This window comes from Antedon mediterranea, chromosome 9 (genome assembly GCF_964355755.1).
Source record: "Antedon mediterranea chromosome 9, ecAntMedi1.1, whole genome shotgun sequence".
Taxonomy (NCBI): domain Eukaryota; kingdom Metazoa; phylum Echinodermata; class Crinoidea; order Comatulida; family Antedonidae; genus Antedon; species Antedon mediterranea.
In genome coordinates, this window is record NC_092678.1 from 11,331,753 (window position 1) to 11,353,772 (window position 22,020).

At 33.6% G+C, this 22,020-nt stretch overlaps 1 protein-coding gene across 3 annotated transcripts in view; it reads left to right on the plus strand.

Annotated features, from left to right (window-relative positions):
* LOC140058725 (rabenosyn-5-like) overlaps positions 1 to 20,968 on the plus strand; it is a 61,716-nt gene extending 40,748 nt beyond the window's left edge. For all 3 annotated transcript variants that reach the window (XM_072104446.1, XM_072104448.1, XM_072104447.1), the window contains 5 exons: positions 8,651 to 8,812; positions 14,428 to 14,579; positions 15,466 to 15,536; positions 16,519 to 16,605; positions 17,541 to 20,968. In XM_072104446.1, coding sequence (XP_071960547.1) covers positions 8,651 to 8,812; positions 14,428 to 14,579; positions 15,466 to 15,536; positions 16,519 to 16,605; positions 17,541 to 18,114 — 1,046 coding nt within the window. In that variant the 3' untranslated portion in view covers positions 18,115 to 20,968. The remainder of the gene's footprint in view (positions 1 to 8,650; positions 8,813 to 14,427; positions 14,580 to 15,465; positions 15,537 to 16,518; positions 16,606 to 17,540) is intronic.
* The last annotated feature ends 1,052 nt before the right edge of the window (positions 20,969 to 22,020 follow it).

Consider the following 22,020-nt stretch of genomic DNA (forward strand, 5'->3'; position numbering starts at 1 on the left):
AATTTCTAATTTGGAAACATCAGATTACTCAAGTCGAAAACAAAATATCCAAAAGTTCTGGTATCATATAGATTATCATCTTTCATCCCTCAAAACATACTCCGGATTCTTTACTGTTCACTAATCCTCCCTTACCTCACTTACTGTAATATTATTTGGGGTAATACATACCCGTCCTACTTAAACAAACTGTTATTGATCTAAAAGAAAACCGTAAGATACATAGCAAATGCTCCTCCTTTATCCCATTCCAATCCTTTATTTTCTTCATTTGGTCTTCTTAAAATTCAGGATATTAATCATCTTCAACAAAGTGTTTTCCTCTATTCATGGCTAAACTCGATCCTGCCATCACACTTTGATGATTTATTTAGTTTCAATCTTAATTTTCATAACCACAGTACTCTGAGCGCAAATCAAATACGTATTCCTTTTTTTTAAACTACTTCTTTTAAACATAGCATTAAGTTCACTGATCCTAAACTCTGGGATAACGTACCAGTTAATATAAAAAGTGCTTTGTCTAAGAAGAGTTTTTCTTTTAAATTGAAACGGCACCTCTTATCTAGTTATGTGTAATTATCTTTCACTTATTGTAGTTTTGATATTTAGTCTTTTCGGTACCCTGAAACTAAAAGTCTTCATTACTGTTTTTGTCCTTTTTCCGGTTCCTGTGTTGTCCTGTTTTTTTTTTTCAGTTTCTATGGGCTGCCTTATACAAGCTTCGCTTTTTAGGAATGTTGCCCCTCTTATTTTAATCATATTTATTTACTGTTAATTTTTATTTTCTATGAATGACAAGAAGAGAAATAAATGTTACTTTGATTTGATTTGATTTGAAAGGCCAAAAGTGCCAAAAGTATAATGTTACAATAATGATACAGACGTCACGACAGTAGGTGGCGCTGCGTGGTTGCTAGGGCACCCAAAAATGCGTTCAACCTGCCTCCCTGAGTGACTCCAAGGTCACCAATGGTTTAGAATAGGCTATTGAAATAGGCTTATTGAAGTAGTCATTTTAAAACTTAATAATTTTCAATAAAAACAAACTAAAATTTCAAAAGATCACTAAATATTTGTTTTTAATAATCTATTTATTCTTCAACTACAGTTTAAGTTAAAAAAAATCAAGCTAAGATACATAATTTGATAGAAATACAGATCTTTACAGTTTATCAACATAGTAGCGTTGAACGCATTTTTTGGTTGGCTAGCAACCATGCAGCGCTCTCTATTGTTGTGACGTCACACCGTGATACTCTATAAGTAGGTATCCCAATGAAAGCGTACAGAGGGGTATCACTTTTGAAATATTAAAAAAATTCGAATAAAGTAGTATGCCTTTGATGGTAAATAAATCGTGTTCACTCTTAATTAATACTTAAAAAATTTATATTGTTTGAAAGTACTTGTTTTAATCTATGTATAAGTGTGTTTACATTTAAAATTAATGAAGTAGTTGCCGACAAAATGCGATTTTAAAACGGTTCTAAAATCCCGTCGAGCCGATTTCCGCGCGTTGAAAACCTCATCGGAAAATCCCCTTCAGTTTTCAAAACACGATCGCACGATTACCATTGAAGCTAGCGGATTAATTTTTGTTGTATTTCAGTATTTATTGGTACTCACTTTCGAATCAGTGGCACACACCTTTCGGTGGTGCGTCCATACAAATATAAACAACAACATATAAAAGGTAAATGATGATAAAACTTACATAATTAACTTACATTGAACCCCCCCCCCCCCCCAAAAAAAGCACATAACAAAGCAAAAAACAAATGTACAGTAGTAATTGCACACTTGAATAGATACTTAAAAACAATAGTATAATGAGCAAATCAATATATCGAAGCAATAGGTCAGTAGTAAATACACATTAGGGCCTACTTACAAAATGTCTGACAAGTGACAGAAGAAAAAAAATAACTTATACATAGTAAATAAAACTAAAAAACAATTGAATAACAGTATAAAGATACAATAGGTCAACAGTATAAAAAAATACATAATCATGATTATTTTTACATAAATCGAGATAAACACAAATATATGTTTATATGTATTTGAAGTTAGATAAGCCAATGAATGATTTTATTTGCTTAATTAGGCCTAGTTATTGATACAACTAACTAGTCTATCAATTCAAAATTTCAATTAAAAATTTATTAGCATTCACCTTAACATCAAGGTATGGTTAACAAACAGAAAATAGACAAAAATATAAAAGAAAAAAAACAATAATAAAAGCATTCAATCAATGTAAAAGCCAAATAGGCTAATTATTGGGGTAATGTTGGTAATTTCTTATATATATATATGTCATCAGGCTTTAACCGATTCACCACGATAAGCGCTTAAAGCCTGTTTTCCTGTCGACGTTATTCAACGTAAACATAGAAATGTTAACGATTTACAGGAAAAGGGACTTTTTAACTAACGATGACGATACAAAATGTCGGCGATTTACAAGAAAAGGTGTAATAATCGACGGTAATCGACGCTACAAGTCGCGATCGTTGACAATCGCAAGAGTTGAATCCAGTTCCAGTTCAACTCAATATCGCAACGCTAAAACGTAAGAACTGACCAATCATCATGGCGATACAGCACATGACGTCACATAATTGATGGCAAATTCTGCTGAATACATTTATTTTTGTTGCATCGCGGCGAGGTCAAAGCTAGGCCTAGCCTTACCAAAGTTACTATAAAATGATGTTCCGGAAAGTAGGCGCGGGGATATTAGGTAGGTCAAGTCTTCAGCCTATTCCAAAATGCTATTTGGACTAGGATAGGCCTACTGAAAACGAAGAACCATATATATATATATATATATATAGATATTAGTATGCCTAGGCCCACGTGTCTTACACTGTGAGCCTACTGCTAGAGGCAGGGGAGTCCTCTATTCATTTTTGCGCGTTACGACGACGTCGAGAAAGAAGACCGGAGTTTCAACTCTATCGTTAACATTTCAACTTGATCGTTTTCAAACGATCGTCGTTGAACTTTTAACGATTAACGATGATAGCGTCGAATAACGTCGACAGGAAAACAGGCTTAAATGAGCTTTAATTTGATGTGAAAATCGTCTCATAAATAGGTTTTTCGTAACGAAAGATCAATTTTGGTGACAAAAAACAATTTTGAATCACCGTTTATGGAAAATATCTATGGATTTTGGTATTAAATTATAGCTAAATCTACCGTACATTGAAAACGATAAAACATAGATTACAAACGTATTGTGCATGGTAATTGTGCGAACTACATTTTAAAATGGTACATGAGTATGGACGGCCATTAGGGCCAAAATAGACAAACGTTGCCGTACGAACACACACACACATTGCCATATGAACAAATTGCCGTATGGTTAAATTGGCGTAAGGACAAAAATTGGCGTAAGGACACAAATTGGCGTAAGGACAAAAATTTAACAACTTAAAATTGATGTAATGTGCGGAAGATTTATTATGCAAGTATACAATGCAATGCGTTAGGTTAAAATGTACTGAAGAAATTTATTAAGCTAATTTACCAACGTTACATAGGTTTCGTTGAGGCTCCAAAAAAAATAGAGTTGTACAACTCTGTGATATCTATAGGTTTAACAAAATTCAAAACTTTTAACTAATTATTGTAAAAGTTATAACCTTTTAAAAATTCTTCCAATTTTAACTGCAAAAAACACAATTTTTAGGCAAAAAATCCTATATTTTTTACCACTTTAAATAACCATAACTTTAGAACGGGTAATCGGATTTCAATCATTTAAATTGCAAAATGCTAATTACATTAAGTTCTTTATGGTTAACTGAAAGGAAAAGTAAAAAAATTAATCTGAATTTTTTCATTGGGATACCTACTATAAGAATTAGTAACAGAACTAATAGCACTGGTCAAGAATGTTATCTCCTCTGCAACAACTCTCATTTTTACAGAACTTATATATATATATTCCTACTAAACATACATCCACATTTATTTATTTTTTTTAAGGTTAACTTTTAAAATGCGAAAAAATCGAATTGGATAATTTGTGCGCGTTTTTGATCAAAAAGTTCTACAAATTGTCAAAATTATGCCTTTTTTTAAACACTCGTAGTTTCTAAACTAAACAGTGAAAGTTATTTTTATTACATATTCTGGAAGTTGATGAGTTGTAGATATCGGATCATGCATTAATATGGCTAACCGGACATTGTGACATCATCGTATGGCCACCCGAATATAAAATATAGGATTTTTGTCCCTTTCGTTATTGCTCATCACATTCAATGGAGTGCATCACGCTTATCCGTATTCCAATTTCTCAGAGATTTTAATATTGTCTAGGTCAATCAACTATTTTTTGCATCAGTTAAAAATATTATAATTTTTTGGACGTCATCATGCCTAAAACTTTAAATTACGTGGGTCATTAATTTCATCCTTACAGTAAATTTTAATCTGTTATAGCTCGTAAGAAAAAATGCGATAATCACGATTAAAATGTTTTCAGGAAGGTATTGCATTTTAGATACGAAATCATGTGAACTTTTCACCAATCGGATGTTGTGACGTCATCATATGGCCCCTTAAATAAAAAAAGTTGTATTTTCATATTTTGCGTCGTAATTCATTACATTTAAAAAATAAAAAGAGTGCGCATCAATATTTCATGAATTCAAATCTCTTCTAAACGTTAATATGTTGTTGCTTAGATAATTTCCTTCCGAAATTACTACCTTCTAGTTTATTTTTGAAACCGTCAACATGTTAAAAATTTGAATAAATAGCGGGTCCCGTAATTTCACCTATTCTACACTGTATGTGATATGTATACAGATTATACTGTGTATACTATATGACACAAAATAGACAGAATTCAGCAATAACAACATCATATTCTTTAGTTCAGGTCATAATGCTATAATCTTTTTCTGTGTGCAATATTTCAACGTATGACGTGCGCGTGGCGTTTATCGTGCGGATAACTAACTCGTCAAAGTGACGAGTTTCATGTCTAGTTATATATATATTTGAATAGTTTGCCAACCGAAGTCGTCATTTCTGAAACCACCAACACATTTAAAAACCGATTGGATTCATTTTAGAAATGAAGTTAAAAGAGTAAACAAGTTTACCTATCAAAACTAATCAGAACCAAATATTCTAAACACTAAGTGGATGATTGATAGAATCATTGGTATCAAGAAACGCTGTAATTCATTGATAGGTTCTGCATGACATGGTCAGACTGATCACGAATCACACATAAATACACAATATTCTTTCGACCTGACAGATGACATTCAAAGTAACAACTTATTAAAAGAAAAAAAACAGTAGAACTTAGAACTTCATGAGCCACTGAGAAAGCATCGCTCTAAACCTTTGCGGATTTCTATAAGGCAACAGTTTCGATAAAGTATATCAAAACAAAAAAATTGACAGAAAATCTGCTGACCAACCATTGGAGTATGATCATAGCTCAATTTTAATATTAAAATTAACCAAATCTGACTTCAGATAACTTGATGGATGGCATTGAAATACCCACAGATGTTCCAGAAAACTTTAAAACACGATCGTCATGCACTATAGGATTCAGTAAACATAGCTGTCAAGCATCTGTTGACTATGGAAGTATTTATGCAAGTTAGATATTTTGTATTTGATCATAAAATTGGAAAAAGCAGTGAAACGATTGAAACGTACAATGTACAATGTACTAATCTGTACTTCCGTGTGTTAGGAGCCACATTCATTGGTTTGGAGGAGAACAAATATGACAAACATTCTTCTATGTCTATCACAAAGAAGCTTATGCAATTATACATGAAAGTTGATGTATGATATGCACTTTGTAACTCCAATAGCAACTGTACTAAAGTATGGACGATGTCTGGTATAGTGAACAATAAAGTGGTTGAAAACCTATTAAGACTAATCTAACCAGCTTCCATGCCATTACAGGTTGCAGCACGTCATTATTTAAAGGTTATGGGAAGAAATCCTACTGGAAATCGTTCTTAACGCATCCACTTCTTGTAAATGGAATTGATTAAGATTAAGATTAAGAATTTGCAAGTACAGTGTACAGTAAAGTTTATTTTCCAAATATATGGTACTCTCTTGAGCAGATAACTGTATAATAACAGACTACTCTTTGGAGGATCTTGAAATGCTACCTCCATCTAGACTCAGTTACCATATACCATTAACACTAATATATTTAGGGAAACACTTAACATTTAAAAAACTCACCTATAGTGAATACAGACATCTTAGAACCTAACATACGGGCAAACTATCAGACATAGATCAGTATGTGGCATATATGAATCGGGTCGTTTGGAAGCCCCAAACCCAGTTGTCAGTTTGGAACTTGTTACATGTGTATGTAAACTAAAGAGCCAGATGAAGTTGTTACCGAAAGCATGCATGTGTGGTTGTGATTCAATCGTTTGCTGTACCCAGATGGCCAGTAGGCATTATATCAGTGCTGGAAAATATACCCACCTCAGAGCGTTTACCTCCTTCCATCCCAGAAAACTCCGGATATTGACATGGGCCCATTACTCCCAACCCACAAATCCTCTGTGACTGTTTTTAAATGAAATTTAAGACATTCCAGTATGCCTCCAATTTTGGTTATTTTGATACTCTAGAGCCCCTTTCTCACAGATGTGCCTGCAATATACCGGTATTATGCTGGCGTCGTGCCCGTATTGTTACCGGCATATACCCATTCTCATCGGACTATCGTGCCGGAAATATAACCGGTATATACCGGCTTTCTGTGAGATATTCCGCCAATAAAAAGTCTCTGACAAAATAATTATTGAGGGCGTCCTTTATTGTTATTATTTTTGTCTAGCGATATATGGCGGCGAATCTGTCAAGCTCCTACCTACACACTACGCACCACTGCAAATCCATGGATGCCACTCGGTGGACAAAATACCTGGATGAACATAGTAGCACCTATTTCGATTTAAAATCTAAATAGTTTAAATTTTGCAGTCTGCCACAAAGTTTCTGTGGTTAACCATCTTGAGGGTTGATTGATAAAAAGGGGAAGAAATTATGTAAACAAAGTAAAATAGACCTTTTTTTTCGGATGTGGGCAATTTATTTAGTTTACATTGACTTGCTTCATTAAAAAACTCCGTCTTTGACCAAAACATATAACAATATTGCCTTGACAAAGGCTATGTTTATACAACACCCTAAATTTGAACATGTCTTTAATTTTTAGCGCGTTGCACGGGCCGAGGTCAACCCCACAAAAACCTTGCAGTTATACATTAAATCGTAATACCGTGTTAGTAGTTCCTAATCCTAAGTTGTATATACGTGCATGCATTATGAATTAATATGAGTTTATTAAGGATTTTAATATTAAGGATGATTTCGTTAAAAATTTTGTTTATTCAGTTATTGATTTTTTAAATCTGCTTTTGAAATTAGAAAAAAAAATTGTTTTAGAATTAGGATTAAACTATATGCTACATTTTGCCAAATTATGCTAACATTTGATTAGCGTTAATGTTGAGTGCTAAATCGGTTAAAATACCCCAAAAAAGCTCAATTATCTACTAGATTTGGTCAACATTTTCACAGCATATACTTTTATTTAACGAAAGGTCAAAACAATACCCTGAAGACACTTCCAACACGCCAACAGCAACCGGGAATCAACAAAATTTTAGGATTCAGCCAAGTAGCCTTTTTGCAATTAAAATCTCATTACATGGAATCCTCTTCGATGTTAACACACTTCTCGTAGGCGTGTTGATTATGCGTGTAATAGCGTGTTGTATAAACGCGCCCAAAGACTTATTCCAGTTCAAATTTGTTCGGCGGAATGGCATCCATAGGATTACGAATATTTCACATAGTTATCTATCTTAAAATGGTGTATAGTAATATATACTCAACAAAGTTCATCTGGTTTTAAATGGATATTCAAAAAATAAATGTTAACTTTTTGGTTAACTTTTCTTTATTCTTATTCTTTACTCCATGGTTAAACCAGTTGAAAAGTACTTACTTGCTACGTTTTAGCTACTTTCACTAGCCTTGGTCACGCAAATGACGTTGACATGGTTCGGTGAATTGCACCATCTCTCGTCTGATGTTCAGCTTTCTGCTGGTGTCCCCCTTTGGATGCTCGGGTGTCCCTTTTTATTAAGTCATCATAGATGTGGCTCAGTTCATGTCCTCCCTGGTCTCTGTTGATGTTCATAATCGTTTTTCTTATCCAAATGGCTTCTTTTATTTTTCTTGATAAGTAGTGTTGTTCTTTGTCTAATATTTTTGTATTTTCAAAATCCGGTATGTGGTTTTCTATGCATGACCAAGGCTACTAAAAGTAGCTAAAACGTAGCTGGTTTAACCAAAAAGTTAACATTTATTTTTTAAATAGTAATATATAGTTTTGTAAAACACTATGATATTCTCAACTTGCAGTGTAGGTCATTGCTTTTATGAAAACAACTTGTGATGTCTTTCTATTATTAAGATATTGTCTTTTTCTATTCATTGTATGACATTTTAACACCAACCTCTGTTTTGTATTAATCCTTTTATTTTATTCTATGATTTGTTGCAATGTACCAAGTAAATTATTAATAGTAATAATTTTTTTTTTCTTCAGCATATGAGAAAACAGTAGTTCCCTGGGCACCTGATGCTGATGTGAAGTTTTGTCCAAGCTGTGGTAGAAAGTTTAATCTTGCCGTCAGACGCCACCATTGTCGACTCTGTGGCAGTATCATTTGCAAAGACTGTTCTGAGTTTCTCTCAGATGAACTATGTGGTAACATATCTTTTGTACCTATCTATCAACTATCCTTTTGATACTGTAGGCGAGTAAAATGCAATTCCTTTGTTCAAATTCTTTCTCAAACCTACAAACGTAAACAAAACATTTTGTTTATCCATCTCAGGTTGATTAAAAAATGATGTTATTTGTAATTACCTTAAAGTACAACTTTATTGAGAACCATATTTTGACAACATAATTAGGGATGCACATATGATTTCAGAATAATTGTGTGATTTACGATACCTGTCGCCTTAAAGGCCAGGTACGGGCAAAAAATTTCTATTGATCATACATTCCAATAATTATCGATCTAAGTTTCCCCTATGTTTCATAATTGTTTGGGATTTTATTTGTGTCACACGAGCTTGTTGAAAATAAGCACTTTCTTATCAGTAATAAGATAGATAGTTCAAATTACACAGTAAAATCTCTATTCTTTTGTACACAAATTTTGTAAATAGAGAGGCAATTTAAAAAGCTATGAAAACTAAACAGTGTGGTAAAAAATGTTATCAGATCACTAAATATAGGTAGTATAACTTGAATTTTACCATATTAAGGGAAATTCATGTTTTTTGGTCTTGATTTTTGTTACAAATATTTGATTTATCTACAATTTACCAGATATTATATTTAAAATTCATGCCTGTACCTAAGCTTTAAATTGCTGTGATGTCAAGCAAAATCTACCTCATGAGTTTTTCACTGTTGTTTACATACAAGAGATAGGTGCCTGACATTTCAAATAATTTTAGCTGCATTATACTATAGGCTTAAATTTTTATTTATTTTATTTCATCAAAACCAACAGCAACGAAAGTTGCCACTTAAAGGTATGAAACCGAAAACAGATTCAATAAATACTCTATATGAAGCAAACTTAAATAAATAAGTAAATAGTAAAAGTCTATTGAGCACAATTATTTAAAAAAAGAATACAATGAAGAATAACTATTTAAAAAAATATCAACATTTACATTAGACTCACTTAAATCGGGCTGCCAGGTTAATTTACCAAGTACCTATGTTTGTTAGTTCTAGACCTCTGCTTTATGAATTGCATTGGCTACCTGTTGAAAGTAGAATCACTTTTAAAGTGTTACTTCATGTCAACAATTGTATAAATAATAATGCGCCCTGTTATCTGAGCAATCTCTTACGGGTGTATAGATGTGCTACTGTAAGAGAGGCCTGAGGTCCGAGATAGATCACACTAGATTGGATCACTGTCTCGAAAAGCGGACCTCTGGAAATAATACTTTCTCAAAATTTGGAACGGTGATGTGGAACGAACTCCCGTCTGTGATCCGGAAACAAACCACGGTTTTAAAATTTAAAAAAGCCCTCAAAACACATCTATTTCCTAAGAAGTGAATCATTGTTGGGTGTGCTGATGTAAAGCGCTTTGATCATTTTATACTAATTTGGAAAAGCGCTATATAAATAAAATAATAATAATAATAATAATTAAATAGTTATACAAAGAAGGCAAACGTGAAGTGTGTTTCCATTGTAAGGTAAACTTTCATTGTTTGTATATTTAACATTTATCATAAATATTGGGTATGTATGTATTTATAAATATTTTGACTAATAATAGTCGAAAGACGATAGACATCGATAGAGGCCTAGGCCTTACCTTTGAAATGTTGATATTTTTTTTCTCTTTAGCCTCCATATGCGCTCATCTATCGCTGCTTGTTGCAGGTCTCTCCATGTCATCGGATACTGTTGGGGTAGCATTTAATGTTTTTTATAGCTTGAAAAATCAAATAATGTAGAGACAGCATCTCCTTGTGAAAATTAGCAGGGTTTTATTTTTAAAAGCTCTGCTTTTAAGTCTCACATACAGTAGCCCTCTGTGAAAGTGATGTTTCGTTGTTAACACGTTGTGACGAATGGAAAAGTTTCTTATAACAGTTTTTTGATAATGAACCCAAACTGAATCCAGTTTCAGTATACTGCTTCCAGGCGAAGCAGTATATGAGAGACATGTGAAATATTGTTGCCGACCTGAAGAAATTAATCAATCTAGAGTACTCTAGGATATTGTAATGATTTTGGGGTAGAAGGAACAGATAGAGGGCGGCAGATGGAGGCAGAGTTAGGCAGGAGGAGAAGCAGAGAACGGACGTGAGAAAAAGGGCAGAGAGGGATTGGAGAAGGAAGACAATGGAGGGTTACCTCGAGCTGGGTTAAAAAGGAGAGAGAGATTGGGGCTGGAAAAGCGGAGAAGCAGGGAGAAGACATGTTAAATAAGTAGGGACATTAGAGAAATTGGAAAACAAAGTGTAGAGAAGATTAGAGAAAAGAAAGAGAAAATTAGAGTTGAATAATAAAAGGAGAGTTAAGACACAGCAGGTACAGCCTACCGCTTGTGCTACTGTTGGAGACATAGTGAGCCGGAGGTTGCACCTACTGTACTGGTTGTATCACTATTTGAGACATAGTGAGCCGGAGGTTGCACCTACTGGCACTGGTTGTATTACTATTTGAGACATAGCTGAGCCGGAGGTTGCACCTACTGGTTGTGTTACTGCTTGAGATACAGTTAGCCCGTGGTACACCCTGTGGTTGTGATACTGCTTTGCTGGTGGGTACACCTAGCCAGTGGTTAAGACTACTGGTGGTTACCCTGTTAGCCGGTACGTGGTTACGCCATTGTTGGTGGTTACGTTGCTGTGGAGGTTACACCATTGTTGGTAGTTACGTTGCTGTTGGAGGTTACACCATTGTGTTGGTGTACGTTGCTGGTTGGAGGTTACGCCATTGTTGGTGGTTACGTTGCTGTGGAGGTTACACCATTGTTGGTGGTTACGTTGCTGTGGAGGTTACACCATTGTTGGTGGTTACGTGCTGTGGAGGTTACACATTGTTGGTGGTTACGCTACTATTGGAGGTTACGTCATTACTGGTGGTTACGCTGTTGTTTCAAGTCCGGCGTAATAGCAGAACTAATCTAATTAATTATTATAATCGGTTGTTACCAATAATTTGGAATCAAAGAAGAATAAAGGAGGTCACTCCAAAAATTGTAATTGATTTGTTTGTTTCATTCGAGTGTGCCGCAGTACCGCAGACCCCTCCCCCCAAAAGGGAACGAACCCGAGAGCGGATTTTCGTTACAATATTCCCGCACAATCCAAAATCATGAAGTTTCCAAAGAAGGTGTAGAGTGGCTGACACAAATAAGGAAGGAAGTTAGAGGGCATCATAATAAGCTGATCAACTGAAAACCAAGCTCCTATAAAATATTTATAAATCACTATTTCTGGCATCTATCTCCATCCGATCGATCGCTGCAGTTTGACTACATTAGTAAGTAAGCAAGTAAGATAAAATAAATAATCAAAATGCCTATGCGACCTAGCTGTTAAAACCCTTGTATACCATATCCACAACCTCACCAAGGAATTTTATATTTTGTGTCGAATACTATTTGCAGTATACATAGTATATTAAATCTGTATACATGTTACAGTACATACAGTGTAGGATAGGTGAAATTACGGGGCTCATCATTTATTCCAATTTTTAACATGGTGACGGTATCAAAATGAAACGCTAATAGCTTCCAGAAAACGTTTTAATCGAGATTATCACATTTTATTCTTACGAGCTATAACAGATTAAAATTTACTGTAAAGATGAATTTAATGACCCACGTAATTTAAATTTTTAGGCATGATGACGTCATAACAATTATATATATTATATATTTCAATAACGAAAGAGACAAAAATCCTATATTTTACATTTGTGTGGCCATACGACGATGTCGTTGGTTAGCCATATTGATTCATGATTCGATATAACTCATCACCTTCCAGAATATGTAATTGAAAAAAGGTTCACCTCGTAGTTTAGAATCTATGATTGTTTAAAAAAAGGTATAATTTTGACGAAGTTTTCAACTTTTTTCTTAAAAACACGCGCAAATTGTACAATTCGACGTGCTCGTATGACGTAATTTTAAGTCGAAATTGTTTTAAAATTGGTAAAATTACTATAAAAGGTTGGAAAAACATAATTCGCGCAAAAAAAAAGATGTTTTTAGCGTTATGTGCGCACCACGAGCGTAAATTGTTCGCACAGGTGGGAATTTTTGACATGCTCAATCAGCGTAGAAAGTTGATTAGAAATTAATTTTGCGTATTTTTTATTTTAAATGCGCGTGCACGCATAACTTCGTGTGAAATATGCCATTTTTAATGCACAAGAAGTTAGCGCAAGATATAAATTAAACTTTTGCTAAGTTTCAATTTAAATTGTTATATAGTTTTAAATCTATGTTAAATACGTGAAATTCATAATATCGCGCGTAAGTCACGTAGCGCATTTCGGACGTCATTCACAATAGGAGGTGCACAACTTCACGTGAATGCCCATATGTTGACAAAGTTATGAAATGTTATGTTTACACGTTTTTGAGATACACGAGACACAAAAATGAAAGAGAAATGCGCGTGCGCGCGTAACTACTTGTAAAATATGCCATTTTTAATCCGCAAAAAGTTTGCCCTTGATATGACTTAAATTTTCACAAAGTGTCCATAAAAAATCACTTTTAGTTTTTACCTTATGATAAATCATTGAAATTCATAAAATCGCGCGTAATTCACGTTGCAGAACTCTGAAGTCATTCAAAAATAGGAGGTGCACAACTTCACGTAAATGCCCACATGTTGTCAAAGTTATGAAACGTTATGTTTACACATTTCAGAGAAACGCGATCCACAAAAAAGGAAGGAAAGAAATAAGAATAATACAGAAAAAAAAAATGATGATCCCATACAATAACAAGGAGTTATCCGCCAAGTGCGGATAACTAATTATATCTTTAAGAGCATAATACAGAAGTTGGTTGTCATTACATCTCATTCCAAGGAATAAAAGTCTGGAATGCATTGCCAGATAAATTAAAAGAGATCACATCAATTTTTAGTTTTAAACTTGCACTTATCCCTTGTTTCCCTAAATGCATCATCCATTGTTTAATAGTTATCAAATACTTTGTGTTGTGTAAGAGACTTTATGTAGACTTACTTATTATGTTTATGCTTATCATGTTATATTATTTATTGATAATTGTAGATTCCCACACTAAAAGCTATTAAGCTTACAATAGGTACCAATTTCACTCAAACCATTATGTTAATATTTATCTATATAATTTTTTCTGTTGTGGTGAAATTTGAATTGAAATAAATGTCTTCTGCCAATAATGAAATACTGCATCAATATCAGGAGGAGTGTCAAGATCAAACCCAATCATGATACAAAAGAAGTTGCTGAGAGTGACACAAGAGCGTCCCGGATAAAGCTACAGTTACTATAATAATTATTTTTATTAATTAACCACCAAGTACTTTACTCATGACTGAACAAAATAATTATATTGTTGATTATAGTAAAAGAACCCTGATTAGAATTGATGGTTAAAAGCTTGGGTTTGGCAGCATCAATTTAACTGTTCCATTATTCAAAATGTGCTATTTTTTTTACCATTTTGTTCTGTTAATATTAAAGACTATTCTCCAGTTTTAAAATAAATGTTGAATTTTAATAAAAATGTACTTACATTTGTAAGTGTTGTTGATTTTTAGAAAAAGTTGCAAAGAAATCTTTATCACAAAGGCAGGGAGGTGAAGAAGAGCCTGGAATGCGTGTTTGTAGAAATTGTAAGAAGATGGTCCTGCGGGTACATCAACAAAACCAGGAAGGTTTTGTAAAGACAGATATTGTGCAACTATATGAGGTCAAGTTCTGAACCAAATTGTAACAAAAATGAAATGTTAATTTGTCATTAAAAGCAGCAATGCCATACTAATAGCCTTAACCTACATAGTGTTGGCGGCCACATGCCTAATTTTTCTTATGGTAGGACAAATTTAAACTTGGTGGATTTGCTTACTTTTTTCCAGAGACAATAAACGACAGTTATTTCCCTTTGCGTTGAATTTGCCGACAGTTTCCATGGCATCGGTAACTTGTACCTGGCTAAAGGGTCTTTTACACCTGTTCGGCACAGAAAATCGAATGTCAATGTTCCGTTTTCACGCAGCTAAGCTGTTGATTGCCATATCGCCAGTCGTTGAATATGAAATGTCACACCAAAATCATTCCGGGCCAAAATCGGTCCGGCGGATCAGTTTTGATACAAGTAGTTTTAAAAAACCTTCTTTTCAAATTGCTGTTCTATTGTTAGTCAATTAAAATAAGTTAAATGCTGGTTTCCATTACACCAAATTTGCATACACATGGTTGTAGTGAAATTAGCCTATTAAATCACACATAGCATTAAGACACAAAAATAAAAATAAAAATTATATTTTTTTTCCCGGTAAAATCATATGTAGGAGAATTTTACAGTAAGCGGAGGTACTGTATGCACTCTCGGAGTGCCGTTCTAGTTTCATATATTTTTTGTAACAATTTTTCGATTAATGTTTAATATTTATGTATTTCTTGCCTAATTTTATATTAAGAAATAATATCTGCAATTCAGCTTTCATTGGTTGCAATATAAAAATGTTCAAGTTTTTAGTTTTTAACTTAAACTTTCTGAAATTTGTAAAATATTATTTATCTTATTATATACATACACTATGTATTGTAAAAATGTGCAATGATTTTAATTTCAGAAACTATCAAATGTCAAAGAACAATTGTATACAGACATACCAAGATACAATGCTATTGCCGAATCCTTAAAGTAAGAATGATACATTAATTTGCCATATACAGTACTGTATAACACATTTAACCTAGTACCCCATTCCGTGACCAAAATCCTCTTGGAAAACAGGCATAATTAATCAACAAAAAAGATGTCCTACTCTATTTGGAGGTTCATGATCAAATATGTGTGGGCATGTGGCACAGTATGTTGTACATTGGATTACTCATTTTGTGGTTATGAGTTCGAATTCAACTCATTCCACATTGCTTGTATCCTCAGGCAAGATACTAGTTATGTTCGCCTCTCTCCACCTGGTTTATAAATGGGTACCCGGTTAGATCAAGACACAACTTTGAGCGGATTACTAGCTGCATTATGTGAGGGAGTGTGTTTCCATATGTGTTTGATATTGAAAGTGAGGTTTGAATTTAGGAACAACAAAGTCATGCTTGGTTACTCTGATAACTTAACTTTAGTCAAATCTTTGGATAAATAAAAATTCAACTAGCAGCTATCAATGCACCATGACCAGCACACTTTGATTTAGTGACGAGGAGGTTCCAACTGTTAAGGGGTGTTTGGCCTACACATTATCTCTAATATTATGCAATGTTACATCTGGGCAAAGCGATAGAAAATTATTGTATATGAATAATATAATATATGAAATTGTTTATCCTTATCCGAAGAATTCTACAGCAATAGGTACAGTAAGGCTGTTGTGATCAAATAATTTCTTGGGGAAAGATAATAGAAAATCTGGTTTGCGTAGTATTGCATGAACATTTTTGGTTTGATTTTTCATAGGTCAACTAAATCTCATTATTCAGAAACTGTTTTCCGATGCATTAATTTAATAATTTTTTAATTGCAGTTTTCAAAAATCATCCTAATCTATTGATCCACATGTCTTGCTGTTTTACTTACTGTAATTCAATTTACCGTAGGTCCATAATTTTTACATTTTGAAACAATGCACTATAGTTCTGTTGAATCTTTTTTATTTTCTTTTTAGCTCTGGTGAGATGGACCATGATCTCAATTATGCAACTGAGTTCAGAGGCCAAGTTCTTAAACTATTTGATCTAATGGATTTGATAAGGTATTCCACCATTTTACAATAACAGTGCCGAAGCTTACATGCGGCAGATGAGGCGGTCAGACCATCATTTTGAAAAATGCAATTGCAATCCTCCTCGTATATCTCTGCTCCTAAAAATGATCTAAGGAACTGAGAGCCAAAAAATACATGGTCCTTAAAGAGACTTTTGGGTTAATGTCAAAAAATTATTTGTAACAAAATACTGAGCTGTTTAAAAGATCAAACAATCGGCAGTTATAAAAAACACAGGCATCTGAAGCTTTGTTCCCACTAGGATGCAACGACATAAAGCACAACGCAAGTAATTTGACCAACCACAAACTGTCATCTGTCATGGTCAACTTGGTTGGGTTGTGACGTACGTCCTTGTGTTGCGTCCTAGTGGAAACTAAACATTTCATTGCTAAAAATATGCAGGCCTACACTGTTTAGGATATATATTTAAATATTTCATATAAATAAGCCTCTAAGTGTTGTTCCAGGCGGAGCTATACATTCATGGTTTAATATTCAATATGGTAGACCAAATATTCATGCTACAATCAGTGTGGTTAATGACTTAAAAAACAAAACATGAATTACCCGGTCTGATATTTTGTGTATTCTATTATGTGAAATTTATTGTGAAGATTAGTGCATGATAAAATGCTATGGTAAAACAAGGCCATATACATGACTGCAGTCGCGTGCGCAAATTTGAGTTAGTGTTTACCGACCGACCAACATATAGATAATATCAACTTAAATATGTGTAGCAAATATGACCTAGTTACCTAATGAAACATGTTCTGTGCAAATTTCTGCAAGGGTATGGTACATGAGTTGTGGATGGTACTGTATTATGAATTGTATGTGTGAGAGAGTATCATTTCCGGCCATTAAAATTATTCCATAAATATGAATACTATAACATTAGCGGTTTATTTATTTTACAGTAAAAAAATCTTGACTCTGGGAATGAAAAGTGAACCTCTACCACCAGCAAGATTTCAAAATTTGCAAAAAAAGATTCGTATGTATGCTACTAATTTTATGCAAGATCAGATGCTCCAGTTACAAACACTTCCAACTGAAGATGAACTGGTGTTCTTGCATGAGCAACGGAAGTTGGCGATTTCTCAACGGATCACACAAGAAAGGAAGGAAGCTTTAGAGGTACAACGATTGGAGCAAGAACGACAAGAAAAAAAGAGGATTCAACAGATAAAAGGTCATCAAAGGAATACTAGTTGGCCATCAATGGCATGGGCAAAAGGTACAGATACCATGAGAATGAAAGTAGATCATGACAGATCTATAGGCAGTACAGGTGATGAGTCAATAGGATGGAAACCACAAGTGATTGATCAAACAAAATTAGGTGCAGAGGACAACCCGTTAGAACAGCAAATTACTATCATATCAAACTTCCTTGAGCAGGCAAAAAAGGCTGGAAAAATCGATGAGGTTAAAATATTGCAAGACAACCTTCAAGATTTGGAGAAGGAAATGCATTTAAAGAAACTTTAAATAATACAAATCAGGACGTCATATTTTTATTATGTACTTTTATGTACAGTACAAATATTTTTTCTGTATATTATACTCTAAAGCCATTATGATGCTTTCAGAATATGTAATACAACTTGTGGATACCCATTCATTCTAAGGAGCTACACCATAACTAATTAAAAGTAGGCATGGTTTTGGCTTACAGTATGTCACTTTATGTCAAGCAAAAAATATGTGCACTAAATGCACATGGTTATTTTCTAAAAATGGCTAATGGGAATTTGTATACAGTATATACATTGTTAATCAATTCATAACTGTAGATAGTGATACTAGTAGTGCAATTTGGCACAAGTCTTTTTTTGGTATTTTTATATTTCATATGCCTATCCATTGAACACAAACAATAATGTTAACATTCAGTTCCTGAGATAGGTTTTTAATGCTTTTCAAAAACAATTAATTTTGAGATTTTTTAACAATTTTTGGGTAGGTAAAAGGTACAGTTTTTCTTGATTCAAAAAAATAATAAAATTTGAACAAAGCAAAGAAAAAGCAACATATCTGTATAGCAACTGTATGAATGTTGGAGCTTCTATGATGAGGATAAAAGTAATGTTTTCTCGGGTCGTATTCTTCCACAAGTGCAATGTTATAAAGTACATATATAGTCCAGTAAAAATATGGTTGGACCTAGAACAAATTGCAACAGAATTTTTTTTATTTTATCTGGTTGATATGGTCCAAATAAACATCATATCCAAAGTTTACCAAAATCGAACATCGAAAAGTGGATTAATTAGCATAAATTCAAAATGGCCACCATTTTCTATTTTAAAGCCCCATATCTCTTTAACGGTTGGATTTAGACCACCTAAGTGCATTACGATTAGATATAAATGTGATATTAAACATTCTAATTAGGTTATTTGAATTCCCATATGAAGTACCTATGACGTCATATGCTAGTTGTGACGTCATATATTGTGTTATAACTTCTTAAATGACATTATATTATGCGAACAATTTACAAACTGCAGGAAAACAAGTTTCTTAACATTCTCCTTGTTGAAATAAACATCATTTCCAAAGTTTACCAAAATCGGACGCCAGGAAGTGGGTTAATTAGCATAAATTCAAAATGGCCGCTATTTACTATACCATTTTGAAGCCCTGTATCTCCTTAACGGTTAGATTTAGACCACCTAAGTGCATTGCGAGTACAGTAGATATAAATGTGATATTAAACTTCTCAATTAGCACATTTAAATTACCATATGACGTAACTATGACTTCATAAGGTAGTTGTGACGTCATATATTATGTTATAAATCAATCAAAATCAATCAATCAACTGCTTAAATGACACTATCCTATGCTAAAAAATGTAGAAACTGCAGGAAAACAAAACATTTTCCTGTTCAAATGAACATGATATCCAAAGTTTTCCAAAATCGGACTTAAAGAAGGGGGTTAATTAGCATAAATTCAAAATGGCCGCTACCATTTTGAAGCCCCATATCCCCTATAACGGTTGGCTTTAGACCACCTATGTGCATTACGAGTAGATATAAATGTGATGTTAAAGTTTCAATTAGCATTTAAATTATCATATGACGTACCTATGACATCATATGGTAAATGTGATGTCATAAAATGTCGCAATACTGTTCAAATGACATATCCTATAAGGAAAATGTAAAACCCATATCATTGTCTTATTTACAAAGTCTCATGAAAATAGTAATTCTACAGAACAGTTATGAAAGGTTGTGATCATCAACTGTATTTCCGCAACTGATTTGCACACATCTTGTTTTGTGTTTGCTACAACTGCATCTTTTAGAACTTCATCTCTTTAAATAAAAAATATTGTAACGAGGCCATTGTCTGTGGGTCAGGCTATTCAAACCCATCCCACAAACTCATCTCAATTCCCCAACTGGGTTTATCACAGTTTCCCATCCAAAATTAAGATGACACATTAAATGATAAATGTCATACTGTAGTTTCGGTATAGTCAGCATCTCCATTCTGCTTTCAAAGTTGCTATTTCACTGCATATTACAACTTTTTATGACATAATTTTATGACATCAGTTAAAGATACTGCTTAACACATCACCGGAATTCAAAAGGGTTGTTAAGGTTATTATAAAGTCATTTTCAAACTTGCCACTACTCATTACAGTATTTAATTTTTCGACAACAAGCAGTATTCAACTTCTTTGACAGAAAATGTCAGAAAAATGGAATACAAACTTTGAATGCAGATGGGGGATCTATTAAATCTTTTACTTTGCCATCATTAAAAAAAAAACGATTGCGTTTTAAGACAGAAGTGAACAGTAGTGGAATAATCGGTAGTTAAAGAAAACATCTTAAGGAGCAAATTTGCAACATCTTTGTAACGTTCTACATTTGCAAAGAAAGAGAGGGATGAATTATATTCGAAGTAAGAACTGCTCAGTCCAAAATTAACATGCTGTGCCTACATGTATGGTGGAAATATTTTGACGGCACCAACTATTACATTTTCTATGTATGTACTTTGGATAGGAAACTCTGATCCAACTCCATATTTAGGATGGGGTCGAATTATTAAACCCCAGACTCATTACAGACTTAAGAATCTCTTTTCTTTAAATTAGATTGCAGTTATAAATAGATGCAGTTGCAGAAAATTAACTGCATGTTGTGAAGGGTGGTCGAATTACTTCAGCTAGATACCCATGATCTTAATCTGGATGTGTTAAATGTTCTACTACTACTTTCCTACGGTTTCTATATTTTTCCCTTAGAATAATGGCAATTGAGCATTATTGTGACATCATATGACGTCATAACTATCTTATGACATCAGAGGTACATTATATGGTAATTTAAATATGCTAATTGGAAAGTTTAATATCACATTTATATCTACTCGCAATGCACTTAGGTGGTCTAAAATCAACCGTTAAGGAGATACGGAGCTTCAAAATGGTATAGTAAATAGTGGCCATTTTGAATTTATGCTAATTAACCCACTTCCTGATGTCCGATTTTGGTCAACTTTGGAAATGATGTTCATTTCAACAAGGAGAATGTTAAGAAACTTGTTTTCCTGCGGTTCCTAAATTGTTCACATATAGTATGTCATTTAAGCAGTTATAACATGATATATGACGTCACAACTACCATATGACGTCATAGGTACGTCATATGTAAATTTTAATATGCTAATTAGAATGTTTAATATCACATTTATATCTACTCGTAATGCACTTAGGTGGTCTAAATCCAACCGTTAATGAGATTATGGGGCTTCATAATAGCAATGGCGGCCATTTTGAATTTATGCTAATTAACCCACTTCCCGATGTCTGATTTCAGTAAACTTTGGATATGATGTTCATTTGAACCATATTTACCAGGCAAAAAAAAAAATTCTGTTGCAATTTGTTCTAGGTTCACCCTATTTTTGACTTATCTTGACTGGACTAATATAGTATATTTTACAATAGCAAAGTTCCATAAAGTACATCGGATAACAAATTACCTTCATTGCAGCTGACTAGTCCTGTTTCCTTTAATTTGTTTTTTTAATCAGTCAGTTGACTGGGTTCTGTTTCCATAATACAGTTCTTTCTTTCTGGCAGCATTTTAAAATGCTACTAGTGCAGATGACAACTCCAACTTCAAAATTGGTCAGTATGACTTGCCATCTCCTATTTATGTGGTGTCTCTTTGGTGTCCCAAAGTAATTTAAAAAAAGTTAGCTTCTTTGATTGTGTTTATCATATGTAAAAATGTATGTTTGAATCATTTGTGCTATGCTGATGTTATGTTTCGTATTATTTATTCAACCAAGTAAAAAAAAAAACATGTATAATAGTACATAAAATAAATGATCTGATTCAGTTAGCTGCCTCTGATTCAGCCC